Raw genomic sequence first — 21645 nt, 5'->3', positions numbered from 1 at the left:
ATTTTCAGGAGTAATTTTGGTATGGATAAATTATCCAAAGCTTGCTTTCTAACTGTTTATTATAGACCTTTGATTATATCCCAAGATCGTCACGAGATATCTATTAATTTTGCGAAACTCAACATGAAACATAGTCATTACCTTCCAGGATGCACTTCGCTATTCGGACCCCGGAAAGAGTGCCTTTCTTCCAACGTTTATATCCAGATATTCACGGAGGGACAAGCAATAATTTTTCACCAACCACTCTACTGCAATATGAGTGCATAGAAGATGCTTTAGAGCTCTCACTTGTCACCTTTGGAACAGAACTCCTACCATGGAGATGCTTACACATGTGATGGACCAGCAAAATTTCAGTTTTGCGAGACAAATTTGATATCATCGTTACTGTCTATGTCAATAACATCTTGGTTCATCGCCATGTGTACGCTAAAAAGGTTCTTGAACGGTCTAAAAAGGCTGGGATATAATGCAGCGTCGTCAAGTGCGAATTGGAAGTCCACTAAGTTTATCAGATTCATCATTGCAGTGGACAGTATCATGGTCGATTCTGCCAAGATCGACGCAATTACCAATTTGAGAGCTATACAATCTTTTCTAAAGGCTTGCAATTTTCAAAGGCTGTTTATTCAGAACTTAGTGGGCATGTATAGCACCGAGTGGCGTTCACCCTGCAGAACCCCTCAACCTCACTTTAATATCATTTTATTCTTACCTTTACTAGCATCCTGTGACTCTTCCTTCGACATCTCAGTATCTTAACCACTTCCCTCTGAATTCCTTTCTTACTTCTGCATATACCCAACTTTACTTCGCCCTCGATAGCAACCTACTCCATCTTACTTCGAGTCCTGAGTGGCGTGACATAGATCAGTGTCAGGCTGAAACATCTTGAGGAGACGGACGGACAGAAGGAAGCTTTGCGTGCTCATCAGATCATTGATAACCTATCATACCTACTGCAATGACCGACCATGGACCCCTTCCCCTTCAATGACCCTCATGTCATCTACTCGCCAAGTTCGATGAGGTCGTCAATACAAGCCAATTCAATCGGACATACCCTACCTGTTCTTGAAGAGTCTGACCGTAGTGGGCACATTCCGCTATATCCTGGAGAAAGAAGAGATGGAGGACCTCGTCAGTTTCCATCAGGAAAACCAGAAGTAATCGCTCCAGGAAATCGAGCGATTCATTTTATACCGGCTGAATGCTCTTCGCAAGCGACCCATATACCAAGGCAGCCATGGATGGCTTGCCAAACGTTTCAGTGCAGCAAAGCATTTTCTTCACTGCCTTATGAGAAATCAGTAATCTGCAGTTCAAATCAGTAATCTGCAGTTCATACCACCACGCCAAAAGGCCAGTGGTTCAGATTTCCGACAAAACTTCAAGGCGCCTTTGGACGGCTTGACAAAGGTATTTTCGGACGAATTGAGTTTCCTAGCCGGAGGTGAATTGAGGAGACCACTAAAAACAGTCAATAACTATATGGTTTATGATTATGACGCAATTAGTTGGACCAAAAATTATTACCTTGACCATTCTGTCATTCAGCCATGTGTTTGCCATTGTTACACACTTATAGGTTCTGGAGATAGATAACATAGCATAGTACGTAGAAGAAAAAGGGTGGAACCATGTCATTACAAGGTCTACGGGCCCTATTAGATTATTAGATATCATTCTACAGATATTACACCAGCAAAGAGTATCAGTACTGTCGGACGTCATATCTAGGTAACTCTTCGTATATACCCAGGTATTGTAGGTATTTCCAAAGGCTTCGAAATACCTAGATATTATGAATTATTTAGGGGAAAAGAAATCTTAGCTTCAACAATTTTTAATTTCGAAATGATTTCCTGATATTCATTCGCCTAAGAAGAAATGAAAACCCGAAATTAATTGCTTCATAATCATAAATCGTGTCAATATTTGTTTTTTGTGGCTTCTAAACCCCCAAGGTCTTCTCGACACCTCCGGCAAGGAAACTCAACTCGTCCGGAGAGACCTCGATCGAGCCGTCCATCAGCCGGTCCCGGAGGAATCGTTCAATCTCCTGGAGTGACTCCTTCTGGTCCTCCTGATGGAGACTAACAAGGTCTTCCATCTCGCCTTTCTCCAGGAGATGACGGAATGTGCCCACCACATGTGCGGTCAGACTCTCCAAGAACAGGCAGGGTACGTCGTCCGGGTGCATGGACTCGGATTGACGGCCCTGCCGGATGTTCTCTGCTTGTGTGTGAAGGTAATTTTTGTATTTCTTGTCGTCAATCCCATGTAGTCCGTTCATGAATGCGACGAAAATATTCCGGTCTGTATCCACGGCATCCAGAGTAAAGTCATCAAGCTGATGAATGGAGATTTGGAGACTGCTAGACTGCTGAGCAAGAAGCATCATTTCGTGACATGTCATTTCCTGGACGGGGCTTTCGTCGGAGCTATTGTCAGAGCTTTCGTCCTCAGAGAATTCAAGGTCTAGAGTCTCAATATACTCCACCTTGGGATCGAAGCAAACACAACTTCCGAATCCAATGAAGGAGTCGTCAAACTGCTCGGTGTGATCTTCGTGCGATTGAGGGGCATCATGGGTGGCTTCTTCGTCCCAAACGGAAAAGTCAGACATGTTGTCATCGTCGTCTGAATCCTCAACTTCGGACAGGGCATCATAATCAGAGTCGATTTCGTCTGATACATATGCTGACTCGGAGTCCGAGTCGGACTCGGTATCTTTCTGAATATCCGCGGTCGAGTTCTTCAAGATAGATTTCAACAAGGGGTGAAAAGATGGCTTGACGATGCAGGTCGAATCGCAGGAATCGAGAGTGGTGGGGGTATTGGAGGAAACGGAGACTTCATCAGAGCCATAGCTGCTGTCGTGGGAGAATGAAACTTCGAGGTGAGCGAAAGAGGAGGACATAGAGTCCCAAGACTCTCGGCGGTTGGCGCTTGTCGCAGACATTTTGGTGTTCAAGTTACTCGAAGACACAGTGGAGATTCCATGTTTTGAGTAAGTAATCGATCGTACGATCGTTTAGACTTCAACAATAATGTTGGACAACATGATTTCTTGTTTTGAAAAAAAAAATAGGGTTGTGAAGAGAAGTCGGATCTTATCCGACGCGACCGATTTCGCGGGGTTCGGTTGAGTCACCAGATCGGATGATGAGACGATGAATTACGGCGCGCGAATGGTGAAGGGACTGAATATGAGTGCGTCAGGGGAACCGTAGCGCTGAAGAGGATTATTGAGGTGGGATATTTGAAGAGCTGGAAAGTTGGAAATAGTAAAGAAGATGGCAAGCATCTGCTGATAGGAAGGAGAAACTTCCACTTCCATTTCCTTCGCCTCCTCGGGAATCTATCGTTCCTTAGTCAGCAATGTCTGACTAAGCCCGTTTCGCTTCCTGAACCTTCATTATAAATGAAGGGAAATTGGTGCCTTGGGCTGCTTAATTCAACCTGGAATTAGTAATGAACTCTATTTTGTCATTCTGACGAAATCCGACCATTTCGAACATCTACGTCTATTTCCCAGTCATATCAACGATTGCAAATATTGATTATCAAGTGCCGAGGTCCAATTGACAGGCCAAGAAGACAAAAGTACCACCGGTAATCAGATAACTACAATTTTCTTGAAAAGCAAAGCATGCAGTGTTTCATTGGTCACCTTTGACAATAGTGCTTGACATCTTGAAACTCACTCTCTATCACTGCAGAGCTTAGAGCCAAACTGACCGGTCTCTGAATTGTTACGAACCCTTGTCTACTAGCCCATGTCAACACTTAACAAAGAAATCAGCTACACACCCATGTCCAGGAGTCGGCTTATGAATGACCCTTTTACCAGGAAGTCTTGTCCGGATTTGGTTATGGATCAAGACAATTGATGGATATGCTAAGTGGTCAAGTGATATTCAGTCCAATGATAAGGGTTGTCTAAGTTGGACTACTGCATGCGACAGTGCCATAAGAGATCGCCCTGAGAGATCATCCTAGACTATGCGATAAATATAGAACATAGAATTGTTCGAGAAGATCCAATGACAGGCACTGACGATCTTTATGCAGTACGGGACTTTTACCACGTTATACTCAGTATGCACATCAATTGGCTTGATCGGTCACAATCGAACAAACATTGTTGGTGGAGGCACGAAATTCCAATCGGCCCCTAGTATGCTAACGCTCACATTCCAGTCTACTCGGGAGGGAACTGGATAGCCATGTTATCCACACCTTAGTCAAATGGTTCCATTGATAGAACATGATTATGACCAAGATTGAGAGAACTGCAGATCATACTATCTCCGAAACAAACTGTGATTGAGCTGTTGATGATCGAATACCTATACCAACTGTCATGACGCTTACACTCATGAGTCACGTTGGATGACCCTGCCATTATGGTCCTGGTCCCTTGTTCTGACGGCTCGGGCGTTCCGATCCTTGTCCAATATTCATGTACGGAGTATAGTCCTACTGCCTCCACTCTTAATCGGTTACCTAGGTTCGCTCATCTATTCATTGTATTGATTGGGAATTATCAATATATCCCGCCACCGCGACTTATTCAAACTCCTGCTGCTTTAGGTACAGTGGGGGAAGGTTACATTCTATCGGATGGCTATCCAATTCAAAGCTCACGATGAAGGTGGGGACAGTTTGGCAGCTCTATAAGCTACCTTTATTTTTCCAAGCTGATTGATTGGTGCCCGAGATGAATTCTTGGATCATTCCTACTATGAGTGGACTCCATGCCGGGCGAACCGGATCTCTTATAGCACATTCCTCACTCCATTGGAATGCCAGCAAAAATCCCGAGGCTGGCACTGCCTGCAATAGTTCAAATAGTCGCATTGATCTGTTTGTTTGCTTTGCTATCTTTGCATACTCTGCAGTGTTTTCTTTGATTGACAAACTATCAAACACAGCACTTTGCATCCTTTGCATATTCTGCATACTTGCATACTCCGGTCTTTAGCCTCCGATCTCCGCGATCTACTGAGCCTAAACCTTGTCACTAGAGCCTCAGGTCCTTGGTTATCCAATCACATCACTTTGTGGCTCAGTTCACTCGACCCCCTCTCAAGCTTACTATTACCGCAAACGGACAAAGCCTGCAAGATGTTCGCCCAGCAGTTCGATCATTCTTTCAATGATTTGTTCAATCAATACGTAAATATGGAGTCCTCCGGACCCGAAAAAGACTCGTTCTCCACAAATTTTGACCAGTTCTTCCCGCTTGACTCCCTATCCAGTGACGGTGGCGATCTGCCTGCTGTCTCCACTCAACGCCATCATCAGTCACCGCAACCTTGGGCTAAAGAGTGGTCCCTGCAGGACGATGAGCCCCAGTTTACTTTTGAAGACACTCTTCAACCCTCTGTCATCCCAGACCTTGGTCTGAATACTTTTGAAGTCTCTACCGGCCTTGCTTCGACTACAAACAGAGCTTCCACTTCCCCATCAACTCCTCCGACTACTCCCCACCGCAAAGTTACCAAGAGTGCACTTGTTACTCCCAAATCTATCCGCCATCGTGACCCTAATGAACGTCGCGCACTTCTGCGCAAGCAAAGCTTCTCTCCTAGTTTGATGCGCTCTTCTAATCATCCTAAAGGAAGAATGGCGTACTCCGAGGCCTGGGCCCAGCGGCTCCAGAACTTTAGCCTGGCTGGATCCGATGATCGCCTTCCTTTGTCTCCTCCGCCATCTGATGCTCTCATCCAACACGAAACCACAATGAACCAAGCCAGAGACTCGGCCGAGATCCCCCCTCACTTCTACCAGCCGTCACCTATTTCTTTGCAATCTACTCCTATAGGCGCTATGGCAAGACACCAACAAGCATCTTTTTCTCATCAAAATTCCTCAGCTTTGACAAACTCAAGCTCCCCTTCTGCCGATGATATTTTCTCTTCATCGCACTCTTCAGATCCCCACTCTATCTCTTCATGGCAATCAGATGCCCTTGGCACCTCTTCCCTCCCTTTTACCCCAGACCTTCAATCCCACGATCAGACCTGGTGGTCTCCTATGTCTTCGCGTGTTGCGCAACAGCAAACACACTACCTCCAGTCTCCAACACCCAATCCCTCTATGCAAAATGTTGGAACTGTTGGGAGTCAAAATGAAATGTTACACGGAGGACTGATGATCCAATTGGATCCTACATTTGACATCTCTGCCGATTCCTCCTTCTCATCTAACCTCCTTCCTGCCAACTCTCAAAAATTTGTGGCTCCTTTCCCTACCCATCCGCTCCACCATATTTCCTCGCCTTCTCTCTCACCCAAAGCTACCACCACATCACCGAAAGATATTCGAAATGGCGTTTTCAAGGCGACTCACCGCCGCACGAACAGCCGCAAACTCCCTGGTCAGAGCATGAATGGTCCTAAATCCGCAAAGTCTGGAAGCCCTCGCGGCGCAAACAAGTCTGTAAGCGTATCATTTGTCAACTTCACTGCCAATGATAGCCAGAAGATTCTCACTGGTGTTGCTCCTTCCGGTAGCTCCAAGACAAAGGCTCGTCGGGAGCAAGAAGCCCAAGATAAGCGCCGCAAACTCAGCGAGGCGGCTCTCAGAGCTGTCCGCAATGCTGGCGGTGATGTTGAGGCTCTTGAAGCCGTATTCTGCTAAGTAACTTTTCATTTTATCTTATTATCATCTTCTTTTTTGACTTGTGATATCTCCTATGCGTTGAAGCCGGTGTTCTGGTTGGTTCTTATATCAGGGTCTGTTTGGTCGTTTCGGTGTTTTCTTTTCTCCCTTTCTGATTCATTCACCGGGCTATACTCCAAAATGTTAGATCTACTTTTATAGTTTTTAATTTTTAGACAACCTTAAATGTCTAATCTGAATACACTTTATAAATATCTTCTTGTCCGAACACACTGCACCTTTTGTCATTTTACTCCTGGCAGACTTCCGAGAGAAGTCGTCCTTCGAACTTCCCCCGTACTTCAGTTAGCTACCAAAGGTAGCCGAAGCTAGTCCAATTGACTGCTACCCCTTCAGCAAGGAGGTAGTATCAACTTTCTTGATATTGGTATCTTTAATGATACTAGTGGCTCTCTATTCACTATCTACTGAGATGAGTGGTTCTTACTTAAGCCTAGAAGTTCAGCATATATAGTCTTACTAGTTACAATACTTATGAGCTATACTAATAGCGCCACGGAGTACTTGGTAGCCTACTATTTGGAGTTATAACTCCTCAAATATGATAGCCAGCCTATAGGATCTTGGTTTCTCGAAAAGGAGATCCAGCGGCCAGTAGATAACGACAGCGGTGTCCGTTTGTCTAGCGTTAAAATTTCTTTATTGGAACTAGGCCTAATGCCCCCTATCCTTTCTGTGGCAACAACTAAAGGCGGGATGGCATTACATCTTTAGAAATCTGTTTTTGTTTCTTTTTCATTTCTTTTTTTTTTCGGTCGTTCAGGTGGTATGGCTTTTTCCTTAATTATTAAGATACTCATAGAATATTTCCTGCTGAGTTCGAATTAGTCGGGAAAGATCTCGGGCTGATTATTTCCTAATTCTTTCCCCTGCTTTCAACTAGAATCGGCTTTAGGGTTATTTCATAGTTTCCCTATTTGCATCAAGTATAAGATGAGAAGTTACATAAAGATTAGAGCAAAACAAGAATGAAGAGAAGGATGGTTGCTTGGCTGCTTAGCATTCTTCTACACTGGCCATACTATATCCGTCTGCAACCTAAACATGATCATCGATTATACGTAGTTAATAAGAACTTTCTCATACCTACAGATCAACTACCATAAAAATGTTCTCTTATATCCATCCATAGAGGACATTGGGATCCAGTGCCCAATTAAGGCAACCCACTCACTCCTGAACAGTAAAAGGTGCAGGACGGTAGATATCAAAATGCGGTTTCGCTCGCAGCTATATTTCTCTATTTTCGTCTAGCTTCAAAGGACGGCTAATAGAAATCAATAGTATCTCCTTTGTTGGACTGGAGGTGTATGCATAAATGAATATATAAGGGAAGAAGTGGGATAAGTAGCTGATACACAGTATACCTAATAGGCACCTGGAGGCAAATAGGTAGAGTAAAATCTAAGAAGTGGAATGAAAGTAAAATGAAGCTTGCAATTGAACTAAAATCTCCCAGATGGTAGTGGCATCGACGACGAGACTCATTCCTCCTCTACTCTCTGTATGACTACTAATGAAATTTCATTGTATAAGAACTACATTCACAACGAGACATAATCTCGGAGGGCAATTCATAGTTATAGCAAAGGACATATAGTTAGACTTGGCATTAGGTTAGGTAAACTGAGTAAGTAATATCTAACCTGATTCCGAAATAGGCTTTGGTTAGATATATAATAGGGCATAGGAGATAATCCAGCGCGTTGACCTTGGAATTTATACTGTGATCACCTAGCAATAAATTTCACTCCCTAATCCACTTAGAAATTAGAATATCACGTTATGTTTATCTGGCTCGCTTTCACCTCCTGATAAAACCTGCACTGCTTCGGTCATCACTGCTCTCTCACAAGCTAAATCAGCCTTCAGGTCTTCTACCTGGGAGCCACTGGAGAGTCTGCCCGATATTTCCTCACCTGAACAAAGCTCTGCCAGTACACCCTCTATGGTGCCAGGGATGAATTGGATGGACTGGACCGGGCATTCGGAGGACTAGGTGTGAAATGAATAAGATGTTTTTACAATGAATATATGAAATACCTTGTATTTTCAATGCAATGCATTTGGGAGAGAAATATATTTACTCAGCTATATTTAAATACAGTTACTATTGTAATTAAGTTCAATGCTTAAGGGAGCTACCTTAAGCGACAGAAACTTTTATCTTTACTTGATTAAACTTGAATGCCGATATGAGAAAGCTAGCCCTAAATAGACAAACTTCTATGCTTGATTACATTCAAATGCACATTGTTGTGCCTTTAATTCCCATCATATTTATATTTGATATAACACCATTGCTAAAAACTAGTCCTCAAGCGAGGGACTGATTTACTAACATGCCCTACTGTGCACTTCCGTCACTTTATAGACAAATTTAATGCTCAAAGTAGCAGCCTCCTTTCAACTTTGTTATATTCCGTCACTTTATGGTAAAATTTAATATTCCAGGCTTAAGATAACCCATCTTTAAAATTTGATATGAAATTCCCGCTATTGTATATCGCATGTCCAAGGATGAAAATGTAGTGTCCAGGTTAACTTTGGAACCCATCCTTAGGACCCTTTTTGAATATTCATGGTATTCCCGTCACTTTATAACGAAATATCATACCGAGGCTGAAGGTATTGGAGATGTCTATTTTCACCTTATATTCCCGTCACTTTATAATTTATACTGATATTAGCTGCCCAACCTTAGAAGTTTGGTCATTCACTACCGGGGGTATATAAACCATATTCATCCCAGTATATCCCTTCTTCCTACACATATCTCTTCCTTCTTTGATCGAACTTCTGCCAGAAACAGGTGAGTTTCTTCGCCTGATACCCTCTGAATTGCGTATTTTCGAAAAAAACGTGACTTTCTATCCCATTCACTGTTTTATACCATCTACTGCCGATTTCCTCGGCTTCCCCAATTGCTCTACTTTCCTTCCATTTTCAACCTCATCAGGCGTGATCTCCAACTTCCTATTTCCTCTTATCCCATCTCAATTTCTTTCTGCTCATCTTCTGCTACTATATCTTTTACCCATTGCAAGTTCTTTCTCATCGTTTTCCTCCGGCTTTTGCTATTTCTCAATTTTTTTTCCATTTCGTTGTCCATTTTATCATCTTCATTCTTCGCCTCCTCTATTCAGTCACTTCTACTTTCACCGGATCTGACTTCAACTGAATTTATTCTTACAGATATTTACTCACCCGTTCTTACCAGAGAACATCAATCGCCTCAAAGAAAAACATAAAGACAAAAAAACCTCGTTCGAATATCTTTTTTGATATTTTTTGATATCTCTCGCCTTTGATTTTATCCTTTCTACGAATCGAATTCTTTTTCTCCTGAGAAAACATGTCTCAAGATCGAGGCCGCAGTGGCGGTGGGTTCCCCACACGAGGTGGTGACCGAGGACGCGGTGGTGGTGATCGAGGAGGTCGCGGTGACATCAACCTTGTTGTTGGTCGCGGCCGTCCTGACTACCGTGGCGGTGGTGACCGAGGCCGCGGCGGTGGCCGCGGAGGTTTCGCTCGTCCTGAGATGGGTCCTGGGTAAGTTTTTAACTCTTGTTTTATATGTGCATAGCTGACATGTATTTTCTAGCAAAATGTGGGAAAACGTGCCCGCAATCAACACCAAGAACATTCAGTTCGAGGAAGCTGTCACCAAGACAAACAAAGATCAGAAGGCCAAGATCGGTGAGATTGCTCTGCGTCCATCATACGGAACATTAGGAAAGAAGACGAATCTTCGAGTCAACTTCTTTGCCATGGAGTTCAAGCCTGGAGTCACTTGGTTTTGCTACAAGGTTGGTATTAAGCCCGAGCCGAGTCCCCGCCGCCTCTTGAAGGAGATCTTCTGGAAGTTGCTGCAAGATCCTCGTATCAAGACTGTACATGGAGCATCAGATAGTGCTGCTGAGGTGATTACTGTGGGAAAGATCACTGGATCTCTTGCCTTCAAGATCGGCCTCGAAGCCGGCGTCAAGAAGGAAGACAAGGTTTACGACGTTACTCTGTCTGAGGGAATTGAAATCGACCACAAAGTTCTGAACGGCAGCCTTCTTGATTTGAAGCAGGAACATGTTCCTTCGGAGCTCATTGCTGTTCGAGCATTGAACATCCTTATGGCTGGATATCCTGCTGAAGATCCAAAGGGTGTTGCAATTATCGGGAAAGGACGCAACAAGTACTTCTGGATTGATGAACGCAAACAGAATGCTGACCTCTCCGGTGGACTCGAGTGTGTTCGTGGTTTCTATTCCAGTGTTCGACTTGCAGCTGGCCGTGTTCTCCTGAACTTAAACGTGAATCACAGTGCCTTTTTCCGCCCTGGCCCATTGCAGAATCTGATGATGGAATTTGAACGCAACTGGGGAAATGACCCTCAGCTTCTCAACCGGTACATTCGCGGTGTTCGAGTTGAGCTTAATCATCTGAAGCCTGATCTCAAGAACGGCAAGTTTCGTCAGCGCTCTATCTGGGGTCTTGCAGCACCTCGTGATGGTCATGGAAACCCGAATCCTCCCCGCATCAAGTTCATGGGTGCTGGTCCTGACGATATTCAGTTTTATGAATCCGACCGAGAGCACCCAGGTAAGGGTCAATGGGTTACCGTAACCGCTTACTTTAAAAAAGGTACATATATCTCTATTCCCTTTCTTTGCAGGTCACCCGTTTGAAACTAAGCAAGCACAATTCGTATAGCTTACCCTAGTATTCAACTTCGGAATACTCAGAAGCCTTGTGTGAACATTGGCAATTCCTCCAAGCCCGTCTACGTTCCTATGGAGGTCGCCTCTGTCCTTCCTGGCCAGGTTTACAACGGTGAACTTCACACTACTCAACGCCAGAACATAATCAAGCACAGCTGCCGTCCACCTTCGGCCAATTTTGCATCGATAATTGATGATGGACTCAAATTGATGGGTGCTTACGGCAAAGAGACTATGGTCCGTGGTTTCAAAATCGCTCCTGAAATGTGCGCTTTCCCGGGACGGATTCTCAGTGCTCCTAATCTGCGATATGGAAACGTTCGAGAAACTCCTCGCGGTGGTTCTTGGAACCTGATGAAGAAGAAGTTCACCGAGGGTGGCAAGTGCAACTCCTGGGGCTGCCTCGTTCTTTTCCGCAAATACGGTCTTCAAGGTGATATTGCCCGGGCTATGGGGTCCTTCCAGGCTCAGTTGAAGTCCCTTGGTGTCAGTGTTCCCAATCCAGGACCGACTAAGAGTGTCGAGCTCCATGACCGAAACTGGCGTGAGCAGGTCGAGACTGTTATGCGGGAGGCCAAGTCCCACTTTGAGTTGTTGGTCGTTATTCTTACCACCATGGATGAGAAGACCTTCAGCTGGGTGAAATTTGTCGGAGACTGCCGCGTTGGTATACTAAACCACTGCATGCAGGCTGAGAAGTTCATGAGGGGAGATGTGCAATACCTTGCCAATAACGCCATGAAGGTAAATTTGAAGCTGGGAGGCGTCTGCCAGATGCTCGACCAAGCATCTCCTATCATGGCCCGCACCATGGTTGTTGGTCTTGACGTGACCCACCCGTCTCCTACGGACCCCGAGTCTTTCCCAAGTCTCGCATGCATTGTTGCTAGTGTTGACGGTCGGGCCGGACAATGGCCTGGAGAGATTCGCATCCAAGAACGTCGTCAAGAAAGTGTCATTGACTTGAAGCCCATGCTTCAGAGCCGCCTTCAACGATGGAAGAAGGGAAACAAGGACCAACTGCCCGCTAACATCCTCGTCTATCGCGACGGAGTGAGCGAAGGCCAGTATATGATGGTCCTGGAAAAGGAACTGAGAGAAATCAAGTCTGCTATCGAGGCAACCTACAAGACTGCGACTCAACCCAAGGTGACTGTTATTGTAGTTACCAAGCGACACAATGTTCGATTCTATCCTACAACCAAGGCAGACACAGATAATAAGATGAACGCACACAATGGATCTATACTTGATCGCGGAATCACTCGCCCGAGACAGTGGGACTTCTACTTGCAGGCTCAGTCCGCTCTCCAGGGATCTGCCCGCCCAGCTCATTATATTATCATTCACGATGAGATCTTCACAAATGACCCCAAGGCTGTTGACAATGTGCAGGAAATCACTCACAACATTTGTTACTTGATGGGACGCTGCACTCGCTCTATCTCCTACGCTACCCCTGCGTTCTTGGCTGATAAGTTCTGTGATCGAGCTCGCAAGTATGCTCGTGCCTACTACAGCCAGGAAGCAGATGTCCGCGGCAACCCTCAGAATGTTCCAGCTCCCTCGGATTCTGTTGTGCGTCTCGCGACTTCGATGTCCGAGCGCATGGTCTACATCTAAATAGATGCGTCATTGTACTTTCATCCTCGCATTCTGATCTCACACATTCTGCCTTTGTCATTCTCTGGTATTATTCCTTGACAATCTCGTATTGATAATTGAATGCGTTTGACAGAAAACACAGAAGCACAAAAAAGAGCAAAATAACGAAGAAAAAGGTGGGAAAAAGTGAAGAGTTATGCAGCACGAGCGAGCGAGTTTGATTTCCTGATTTTTGATTCTGTTTTATAAAATAAAAAACACTAAAAAATAAGCCTTCGGGTAAAAAAAAGGTTTGTTTTCCATTGTGAACGTAGACTTTGGTGTTGATGTAGATGTAGATGTAGACCTTGGTAGGAATAAAAAGTTGACAGACTTCTGTATATGAAACAATGAGATGAGAGCAATGTACAAGAGATATGGTAACGGCATAACTCAAGAGAGGAGTTGTTCATAAAAGGGTGTGATATCACGAGACCCTTAAGATAAAGCATGAGAGTGAAGCCCGTAGTTTGGCTCTTAGCGGCTTCAGATGAGAGAGTAACCTCGTATCTGTTAGAGAGAGATTGAGGGCATGGAAGCACGGTATTATGTCAATCACTCCAAAGAAACGCAGTTTGCAAACTAGGGACATGGAGGAATGGTTGATCCATCCATAATGTATACTTCGAGGAATTCTTTTTCTTATGCGGAAATACGATGGCTAGGCCTTATTAGGACTCATTCAACCAAATTCGCATGGAATAGTGCAATTATGTTGGATTGAATAGTCCTGCCTCTCTATAGCAGGCTTCATATCACCGGTGAGAGTTAGGCGTCCATGATTCGGGCTGCCAGCCCTCGCCAGGAACTCTACCGTCTGATTTGGCCCATGGATTCTGTTTCTGTTCATTTTTTGAGGCATCGGGGACTTTAGATTCCGCGGGTGGAGAAGCAGAATTAGACGTCGAGTTCACCGCACCGCTCTCCACAGCAGAAGTGGGCTGGTCAGTCTTAGGTTTATCGAGGAAGGAAGATTTACTGGCCCATCGCTCATCGGCTAATCGGGCCAGCTGTTTCATTTGTGCTTGACGAATCAGATCTTGTCTCTGCTCTTCGATGGTCGGTGGGTCTTCACGGAGGTGTCGTAGCCATTGATGCCATTGCGCTGAACAATCATGAACATATTAGCGATTTCATCTATCATTGCGCATCTGTCATTGCGATCTGAGTGCGCATTCCTCTATTCCCCACATGGGCCGACTCACGTGTCACTTTGACGTCGCCGTAGTGTGTCTTGGGATCGAATTTCACAATTCTCCGGTATCTGCCCGCCCTCAGTGCATCTTTAAATATCCAGAACGTATTTCCCGCGAGGTCCTGGCCTGGTAGGTGAATGATTAGCGATCCAGTGTAAAGCTTTACGAATAGATGAATATACTAACCGACGAGAATTGTTTTCCGCCAAGGGAAATTGATAGCCTTCCACTTGAACCAAAGACTGCCCACCATTGTTATGGGAATTCCCGACAAAGGAGGTTGGGGGAAAAAAGTAGTTCGCGGGAAGCCGAAGAACATTAAAAACGTCATCGGCGGATCCAAACATAGTCCCGGCTCATTCCATTCCACCCTTGCCCGCCCCTAACCTCTTCTCTCTTCTTCCCCCTTTATAATTTAGAGAAAACTTTCGACTTCTTACGCTCTTTAATTGCCTACTGATACCTTGGTCAACTTACCATCTTTGTCATACCGTCTGTTCCGCCGATACCCAACCCCCACTACTGGGCCCATTTCAGGCATACTTGAATAAAGGGATATAAAAAGGGGGCTGAATCTAACCAGCAGTTGCATTCTGATCCGTCATATTCGAAATCATTCCGATTCTTTTAAGCGCATGATGGCTTCGGTAACTTCGCTGGATAAAGACCTGCGCAACTTGCGCCTCTCCCGTTATACCCCGCAGACAGCCGCAGAAGTGCGCGACTGGATTGAGGAGGTTTTGCATGAGAAACTACCATCGGCCGATCTGTTAGAGGGATTGAAGGATGGAGTGGCACTATGCAAGTGAGTGGGATAAATCCACGCGGAGAATATTTGAACATGAACTGATGTATTGGCTACTAGACTAATCAACCTGGCCGTGTCTCCAGGTGTGAAGTATAAGCAGTCCTCGATGCCGTTCGTACAAATGGAAAACATCTCACATTTCCTACGCGCTTGTCAAATTGCTCCTCTCAGTCTCCCTCCCCATGACGTTTTCCTTACAGTTGATCTATACGAAGCAAAAGACCCGGCGCAAGTCTTGCAGTGCATAGCGGCCTTCAGTCGCAGGGCTAATGCTCTCCAGCCAAATACTTTCCACCGTACAGTCGGTCCACAAAGTAAGCGCGGACTTATCAGTCCCAATGCTACTGGCTCTTCAAATTCGTCATTTACCAGACCAAGCCGTGCCTCTAGCAATGCGAGCGATGCAAAGCCCTCTGGATTTAGTTCCTGGAGTAAGAAGACTGACGAGTCAGCGACTTCTCCAGCCTGGAACATTCACCAGTATGGTTACATGGGAGGAGCAAGTCAAGGCAACCAAGGTGTTGCATTTGGTGCCCGGCGGCAGATCACCACTCCGGGACCAGCGGTGCCTAGCCTTGCTGAGAAAGAGAAGCGGCGACGTGAAGAGGAAGAGAGAATTCGACGACAGAATGGGGAAAGAGAGGAAGCTGAACGTGCTCATCAAAGACAGGTGGAAGATCAGGAGGCACGGAAAAAGGCAGAGGAGCAGCGTCGCTGGGAGGCAGAAACTGCTGAATTGAGAGAAAAGGAACGGCGTGAAATGGAGGACGAGAAGAGGAGATGGGATGCAGAGAAGCGACAATGGGAGGAAGAGGAACGACGCCGTCTTGCAGAAGAGAAGGCAACGGAGAAGCGTTTCGAAGAAGAGCGGGAACGTCGACGAAGTGCCAACGACAACCGTCTTAACGGTCAATTCCTCAGCCAGTACCAAGCCAGTCAGACCAGTGCTCTCCCACTTGGAGCTGTATCTACTGAAGAAAGTCCCGAAAGTCGACGTATCAAAGAGCTTGAGCGAGAGCTACAGTTGGCTAAAGAGCGCGAACGCCAGTATGAGAATGAGCGTCAAGATACAAATACTCCACAAAGTGAAGTAGATGATCAGTCTCATGGCGGACGCCCGGTACCCGTTCCTCCAAAGCCAAGCTACGACCTCTCATCCCTAGAACAAGAACGCCGAATGCTCCGCGGGGAATGGCAAAAGAGTCAGGATGTGGCAACAGCAACGCAGCCTGAAAACCAGGCTCCACCTCCACCTCCACGACCGCTTCCAGAACCCGTGCCATCCCAGAAACCACCTCTTCCAGCCAGAGAACTACCCCCAGCTCCACGTCCCTTACCAGACCCGGTAACATACTCAGCCAACCGCACAGATCGGTTCCTCGCTTCCAACCCTGCACCGAGGACAGCTGCCCCTGCAACTCATAGACCACAAGACTACACCACTACTTCTGAGGTCGATGCAGAGAACAGTCGCCGCCTAGCCTCGCAGCAGAAGACCAAGGCTGGCGAGTGGGCTTCCAAGTCCCTGCTTGAGCGTGAGATGGAGCGAGAGCGAGAACGTCAACGCGAATGGGAGGAAAATCAGAAACAAACTGAGGCAGCCGCGCGCGACGTTTCCGAGGGTTCGGGACCCGGCCAGACATGGGATGTTCACCAATATGGCTACCTGGGCGGCGACAATCAAAACCGTGGTGGCGTTGGACTGGGTGTTGGAGGGGCCAGACGCCAGATTATTGGACCTCGACCACCGCGGTAGATCCTGAGGAATGTGTAATGTTCACACTCCTTTTCTATCTACACTTTCTCATATTTACTCATCCCCGCGCTATGTTTGTATGCATTTGCGTTGATTAACTGGCTTAATATTCTTTGCTTCGGCGACTGGATTCTTGCATGCCATGGTTCCATCTAGCAGTTGTGTTTTATAACTCTTCTTGTATGACCTGTGGTTCGCGATTACTGTAAGTAGTATAGAAAAATAACTTCTAATTTCCATATTGCGTATTCTGGGGAATAAGGGCTTGTTAAAATGTGGCTTTGAAATTAAATTTCAACCTGCAACTATTCTATCTATGGATTTAAGGGTCCAATGACGTCATGGCATAGAAGTAGTCTTGTTTACCTCTGAATAACTTCATAAATTGGAAGTTGAGAACCAAAGGACACAAAAAACTGTGGAAATGATGTGTTTTTAAAACCCTTCTAATGAACTTGAAAATAAGTGGATAATGAGGGGGAAGTAGGATTTGTACAATTTGGTAATAAATTTCTTCCTGCTAGTAGCGCTGAGAAATTATCGCAGAACCTGTTTCTGTAAAAACATGAAGATGAACATGAGCCCTGGCTGGAGTCTCCCTTGCCAATTTTCCTAACTGACAATACCTCGTCGATGAATCAGGATATTTCGCCGTGCCGAAGTTCATTCACGCCAAAGACCAGCGTCACCCCGAAGCCCCTCTATCACCACACCTATTTCGATGCTTTGATGCCAGGGCTGACTCACCAACGAGAAATTTAACTATACCCTCCTGAAGTGGATTTTCAATATCCCGAGGACTATGTGCCCGGGGGATACTACCCAACTCTCACTGGAGACACCTTTTGTAGTGGCCGCTACACCATCGTTCACAAATTTGGGTTTGGTGGATACTCAACAACTTGGCTCGCCCTGCATCAGTAAAGTAGACGCTACATATCACTAAAGATACTTACCGCAAGAGCATCGCAGATAGTTATGAGGGAGAAGTCCTTCATTAAGAGTGAATTTACTCATGCTGGAAAGCGATTCATCCCACCAATGCTTGACCAATTCTCGTTTCATGGTCCAAACGGACATCACACGTACTTTTTCGGAGATCCTGCTAGTGCCAGTATTGCTCAGTCTAAGGAGGGCAGCATAAACTTCATATTTCGTTCAAATGACATTGCAATTGTTGCAAAGAGGGCTGACCTACGCTAGTGTATCCCAACATCTACTGCCGACACCATGTTCCAAGATTTTGGATGTTCATTGTTGAAAGCTCAAATCTCTAATAACCAATACGGAGAGAGCTGTATGCAGAATAATAATATATTTTCATCAATGCCATCAAGAGATAACCAAAGAAGCAAACAAGAACAACATCCAGAAACAATTCAAAAAGCAATGCCAACCATGCAAACCAGCAATACCTTGAAGCATCTCATCCAAGTGAAACCCCTAATAATCAGAGAACGGTCGAGCTGTTGTGGTTCCACGCTCCCGGAAAGCAAACTCAGCAGTAGCCATGCAGCTCATATCCTGACCGTCACTCACAGGAAAGCGGCCAGGATAGCTCTCGGTAGATTGACACTTTTCCTTCCAGCCCAGCTTCAAGGCATCCCTATCAGATTTAGGGGTATGATCCTCGACGGTCACGACTGGCTGAACGGTCTCGGCAAGATCATAAGGACCATCGAACGAAGCAACCGAAACCTGAGCTACACGCAGTAAGCCGCTAATCAGATTATCTGCGGGGTATTGGCCCTCTGATATCTCCATATGAGCTGGGTGGTACGTGGATTTGTCGTGCTCTTGCGCCTGTCTACGCAAGGCAGGGCTTGATCGGGCCGGCTGCAACGTGTTGAGGTTGATCATGGCATGCAGCTTTGGTACATTGGTTGGGGCTTTCTTCACAGTGTCATAGACTATGGAACCATTCTTGCCGTACCGGTGTACTGCTTTCTTGGGGGTGAGAAGATTGGTCTTCTGCTGGACCGGTCCAGCTTCGGTGGTGGGTGCTTCGTAGTACTGAGGCAGGTCTGGTGGAGTGGCGAATCCATTTGCTTGTGGTGCTGGGATATTTGGTCCGGATCGAGAGTTCCAGATAGTAAAATCGGGTCCATACAGTGGTTCTTGCTGCTGCGGGCTTGCAGATGCGCGAGGGTGGCTGGCCGAGGGAATAACCCTCAGTATGATGTTGACAGTCCACTTCTCTGCCCTTTCAATGGTGGACTTGAAAGGTGGAAATTCTTTCGGAGAAGCTCTGAACGACCGTGCAATAAAACATGCTGCGTATAGGACTTGAAGGTAGCAAAGTGCGACAATGAGAGTCAAAGTCGTGACCAACGATATCGGGAGAATAACAAGCATGTGAGAACGAGACGGTCTTTTGTAGACAAGAAGAGGCATTTGGTTACTTTTCAGGAGCGGATTGTTATAGGGAGAATGTTCATCTCCAGAATTAATGAGAAATTGCTCCAATATTCTATTAGAGGTGAGACGATGGAAGGAGCGACTTGAATTGGGACCGGCAGCGACGTGGATACCCTCGATATGTCTTTGCGCGCCTCCTATCTCGGGAACCTGTGGAATACACATCATTATGATACAAGAGCAGTTACAACCTACACATAGTTAAAAAAAGTGGGTACAGTGGGACTTCAAAATAAGCCACAGGAGACCAGAAGGCCCGTTTTGATTCCAGAAGAATTAACTACCTAGGTAAGGAGAAAAAGTCAGGATCTGCAGGAAGGACGGTCTAGACAACTATACGTAGGTACCATATGTTAAGCAATAACTACCTAAGTGTCGGGTTCACCTTTGATTTGACTCTATTAGGTATCCATTCCATGCTTATTTCTAAGTAGTCGTTAGATACATCCAGAACGACACACATCTTTCAATACTCATATATGACTCGACCATCATAGTGGCTGTCATTTCTCAATACTTTAGGTGTAGGACCCTCTTTATTCCATCGGGCATCACGATGATATTGATACTTTCATATTCTATCTCATCGATATCAGATCGATCAGGCTTCTCTTCTCCTCTATCGACCACTCTTATTTTTCCTTCCCAAGGCCATGTCAATAAATAACTCTCCCATCAATATACGTGTTATGTAGCGGGCTGAAGCCCGGTGGTGGATTATATTTAACATATCCAAAGCCACGACGTTGAGCTCCACCAGAATGATTCTGTTGTTGTGAAGCACTCACATACTTCAAACCGTGGAAAACCTTTCATCTAAGGATCACTGCTGGTCCTCCCATATTTCTTCAAGGATTTTGTACAAAGTCTGTGCCTAGCCAGCTCTGAATCTAAGATTAGCTTTATCCCTTCACAAATTTAATCAATTCATTGCCTAGGAGGATACGCTGTAGTCAATGCATGGTGTATCGTCTCGCCTAACACATTGGCAGTTCAAGTATGAGTCTTCCACTTCAACTCCAATTCCAGATTAGAGCGACTTCAGGTTAATCCAAGTCAATGATCATCAATAGAGGGCTATCAACTCTTAGAATCTAGATGTATGGGTGGTGCCGAGGCACATATGATTGGTCACTATAATAAACAACGGAGCTCCACCTCCACTTCAACCTCAACGTCACTTCACACCTCACATCTATGACTCGTCTTGCTACACTTCGTTCGCGCTCACCAATCATGTCTGTAATTGTGGATTGTACCCATCTACGCCCGAGGCGATTCACACCCCTCGACCCCGCCAGGAAGTCGGATGCGCCACTGTTAAAGGGTATTGTGTTTGATATGGACGGGACGCTATGGTATGAACACTATCTTTCTCAGGGGTTTGACTATTGTTTAGCCTACTACTATATCCATTGTTATATCTTAATCATCTCAATACTCCTTTTTCATTGCTTGGATTCAAGAACTCTTGATGTTGGACGTCGCATAGTTGAGTCATAGATGACTGACTAAAAACTAGTCTCCCTCAACACCACATGTTCAAGGAAATGAGGTGAGAAACACGCCAAGCTCAACGGCTATATAATCTGACCACAAATAGAGATGCACTGGGCATAGATGGCTCTATCGACATCCTACATCACATCCGAGATCTCCCCACACCAGAAGACCGAGCAGCCGCTGCCAAGAAGGTACAAGAAGTTGAACGACGTGCTATGAAAGACCAGCAAGCCCAGCCAGGTCTTGTTGAATTGATGGATTATCTCAAGTCGCGTGATCGAAAGCTGGCACTTTGCACACGGAACTTCCAGTAAATGCCACCTCACCTCCACTTGTCCCAACCTCAATTAATCAAATCAGAGCTCCGGTGAACAATCTGCTTCAAAAATTTCTCCCAACCCACAACTTCTTTCCCGTCATTACTCGAGATACACCTGATATTCTTCCCAAGCCTGAACCAGCGGGCATCTTGCACATCGCTCAGGAATGGGGCTTGACAAATGGGGCTGAAAATCTCATTATGGTGAGCTCATCTAATAGCTTTTGGATGTTGAGATCGACATGTTAACAGGCGATAGGTTGGGGATAGCATTGACGATATGACGGCGGGACACACTGCTGGTGCAGCCACGGTCCTACTTCTGAATGAACGGAATACTTCTCTGCGGGAACATGCCCACACAGATCTGTGTATCAGTCGACTGGATGAACTTATTGATATCCTTGACAAAGGGTTCATTGGCAGTCGAGGAAATGATGAGGGTGCCAAATAAAGTTGACACCACATGTACGCTACACATTTAGGTGGCAAATGCACTTAGAAGCCATATTTGATTAGGCGTTCAATGCTGTCTGTCAAGGTAGATATTTACCAAAAGAAGACTTCCCAGATGTCACAGACCTGATTCA

At 45.5% G+C, this 21645-nt stretch overlaps 7 protein-coding genes across 7 annotated transcripts; 4 read left to right on the top strand and 3 right to left on the bottom strand.

Annotated features, from left to right (window-relative positions):
* Positions 1-1957: 1957 nt before the first annotated feature.
* Positions 1958-2968, bottom strand: N7495_003683 (uncharacterized protein; the record flags this gene model as incomplete). Its single annotated transcript, XM_057206334.1, has 1 exon — positions 1958-2968. One exon carries the CDS (start codon positions 2966-2968, stop codon positions 1958-1960), a length of 1011 nt encoding a protein of 336 aa, XP_057064014.1.
* A 2168-nt stretch (positions 2969-5136) lies between these two features.
* Positions 5137-6654, top strand: wetA (developmental regulatory protein WetA; the record flags this gene model as incomplete). Its single annotated transcript, XM_057206333.1, has 1 exon — positions 5137-6654. One exon carries the CDS (start codon positions 5137-5139, stop codon positions 6652-6654), a length of 1518 nt encoding a protein of 505 aa, XP_057064013.1.
* Positions 6655-10051: 3397 nt separating this feature from the next.
* Positions 10052-13034, top strand: N7495_003681 (argonaute/piwi family protein; the record flags this gene model as incomplete). The annotated part of the gene is made up of 3 exons (XM_057206332.1): positions 10052-10248; positions 10301-11292; positions 11404-13034. 3 exons carry the CDS (start codon positions 10052-10054, stop codon positions 13032-13034), a joined length of 2820 nt encoding a protein of 939 aa, XP_057064012.1.
* Positions 13035-13810: 776 nt separating this feature from the next.
* N7495_003680 (uncharacterized protein) lies at positions 13811-14504 on the bottom strand (the record flags this gene model as incomplete). The annotated part of the gene is made up of 3 exons (XM_057206331.1): positions 13811-14160; positions 14261-14377; positions 14438-14504. 3 exons carry the CDS (start codon positions 14502-14504, stop codon positions 13811-13813), a joined length of 534 nt encoding a protein of 177 aa, XP_057064011.1.
* A 382-nt stretch (positions 14505-14886) lies between these two features.
* Positions 14887-16815, top strand: N7495_003679 (calponin homology domain protein; the record flags this gene model as incomplete). Its single annotated transcript, XM_057206330.1, has 2 exons — positions 14887-15056; positions 15117-16815. The coding sequence occupies 2 exons, from the start codon at positions 14887-14889 to the stop codon at positions 16813-16815; spliced, it is 1869 nt and encodes a 622-aa protein (XP_057064010.1).
* A 1443-nt stretch (positions 16816-18258) lies between these two features.
* N7495_003678 (uncharacterized protein) lies at positions 18259-19209 on the bottom strand (the record flags this gene model as incomplete). The annotated part of the gene is made up of 1 exon (XM_057206329.1): positions 18259-19209. One exon carries the CDS (start codon positions 19207-19209, stop codon positions 18259-18261), a length of 951 nt encoding a protein of 316 aa, XP_057064009.1.
* Positions 19210-20469: 1260 nt separating this feature from the next.
* On the top strand, positions 20470-21509 carry N7495_003677 (putative haloacid dehalogenase-like hydrolase; the record flags this gene model as incomplete). The annotated part of the gene is made up of 5 exons (XM_057206328.1): positions 20470-20591; positions 20756-20788; positions 20837-21046; positions 21097-21259; positions 21315-21509. 5 exons carry the CDS (start codon positions 20470-20472, stop codon positions 21507-21509), a joined length of 723 nt encoding a protein of 240 aa, XP_057064008.1.
* Between the last annotated feature and the right edge of the window lie 136 nt (positions 21510-21645).

Source organism: Penicillium taxi, assembly GCF_028828555.1.
Source record: "Penicillium taxi strain IBT 34144 chromosome Unknown utg000003l_segment0_segment0, whole genome shotgun sequence".
Classification (NCBI taxonomy): Eukaryota; Fungi; Ascomycota; class Eurotiomycetes; order Eurotiales; family Aspergillaceae; genus Penicillium; species Penicillium taxi.
The sequence above is the reverse complement of the archived record's forward strand: the minus strand, read 5'-3'. Positions and strand labels throughout refer to the sequence as shown.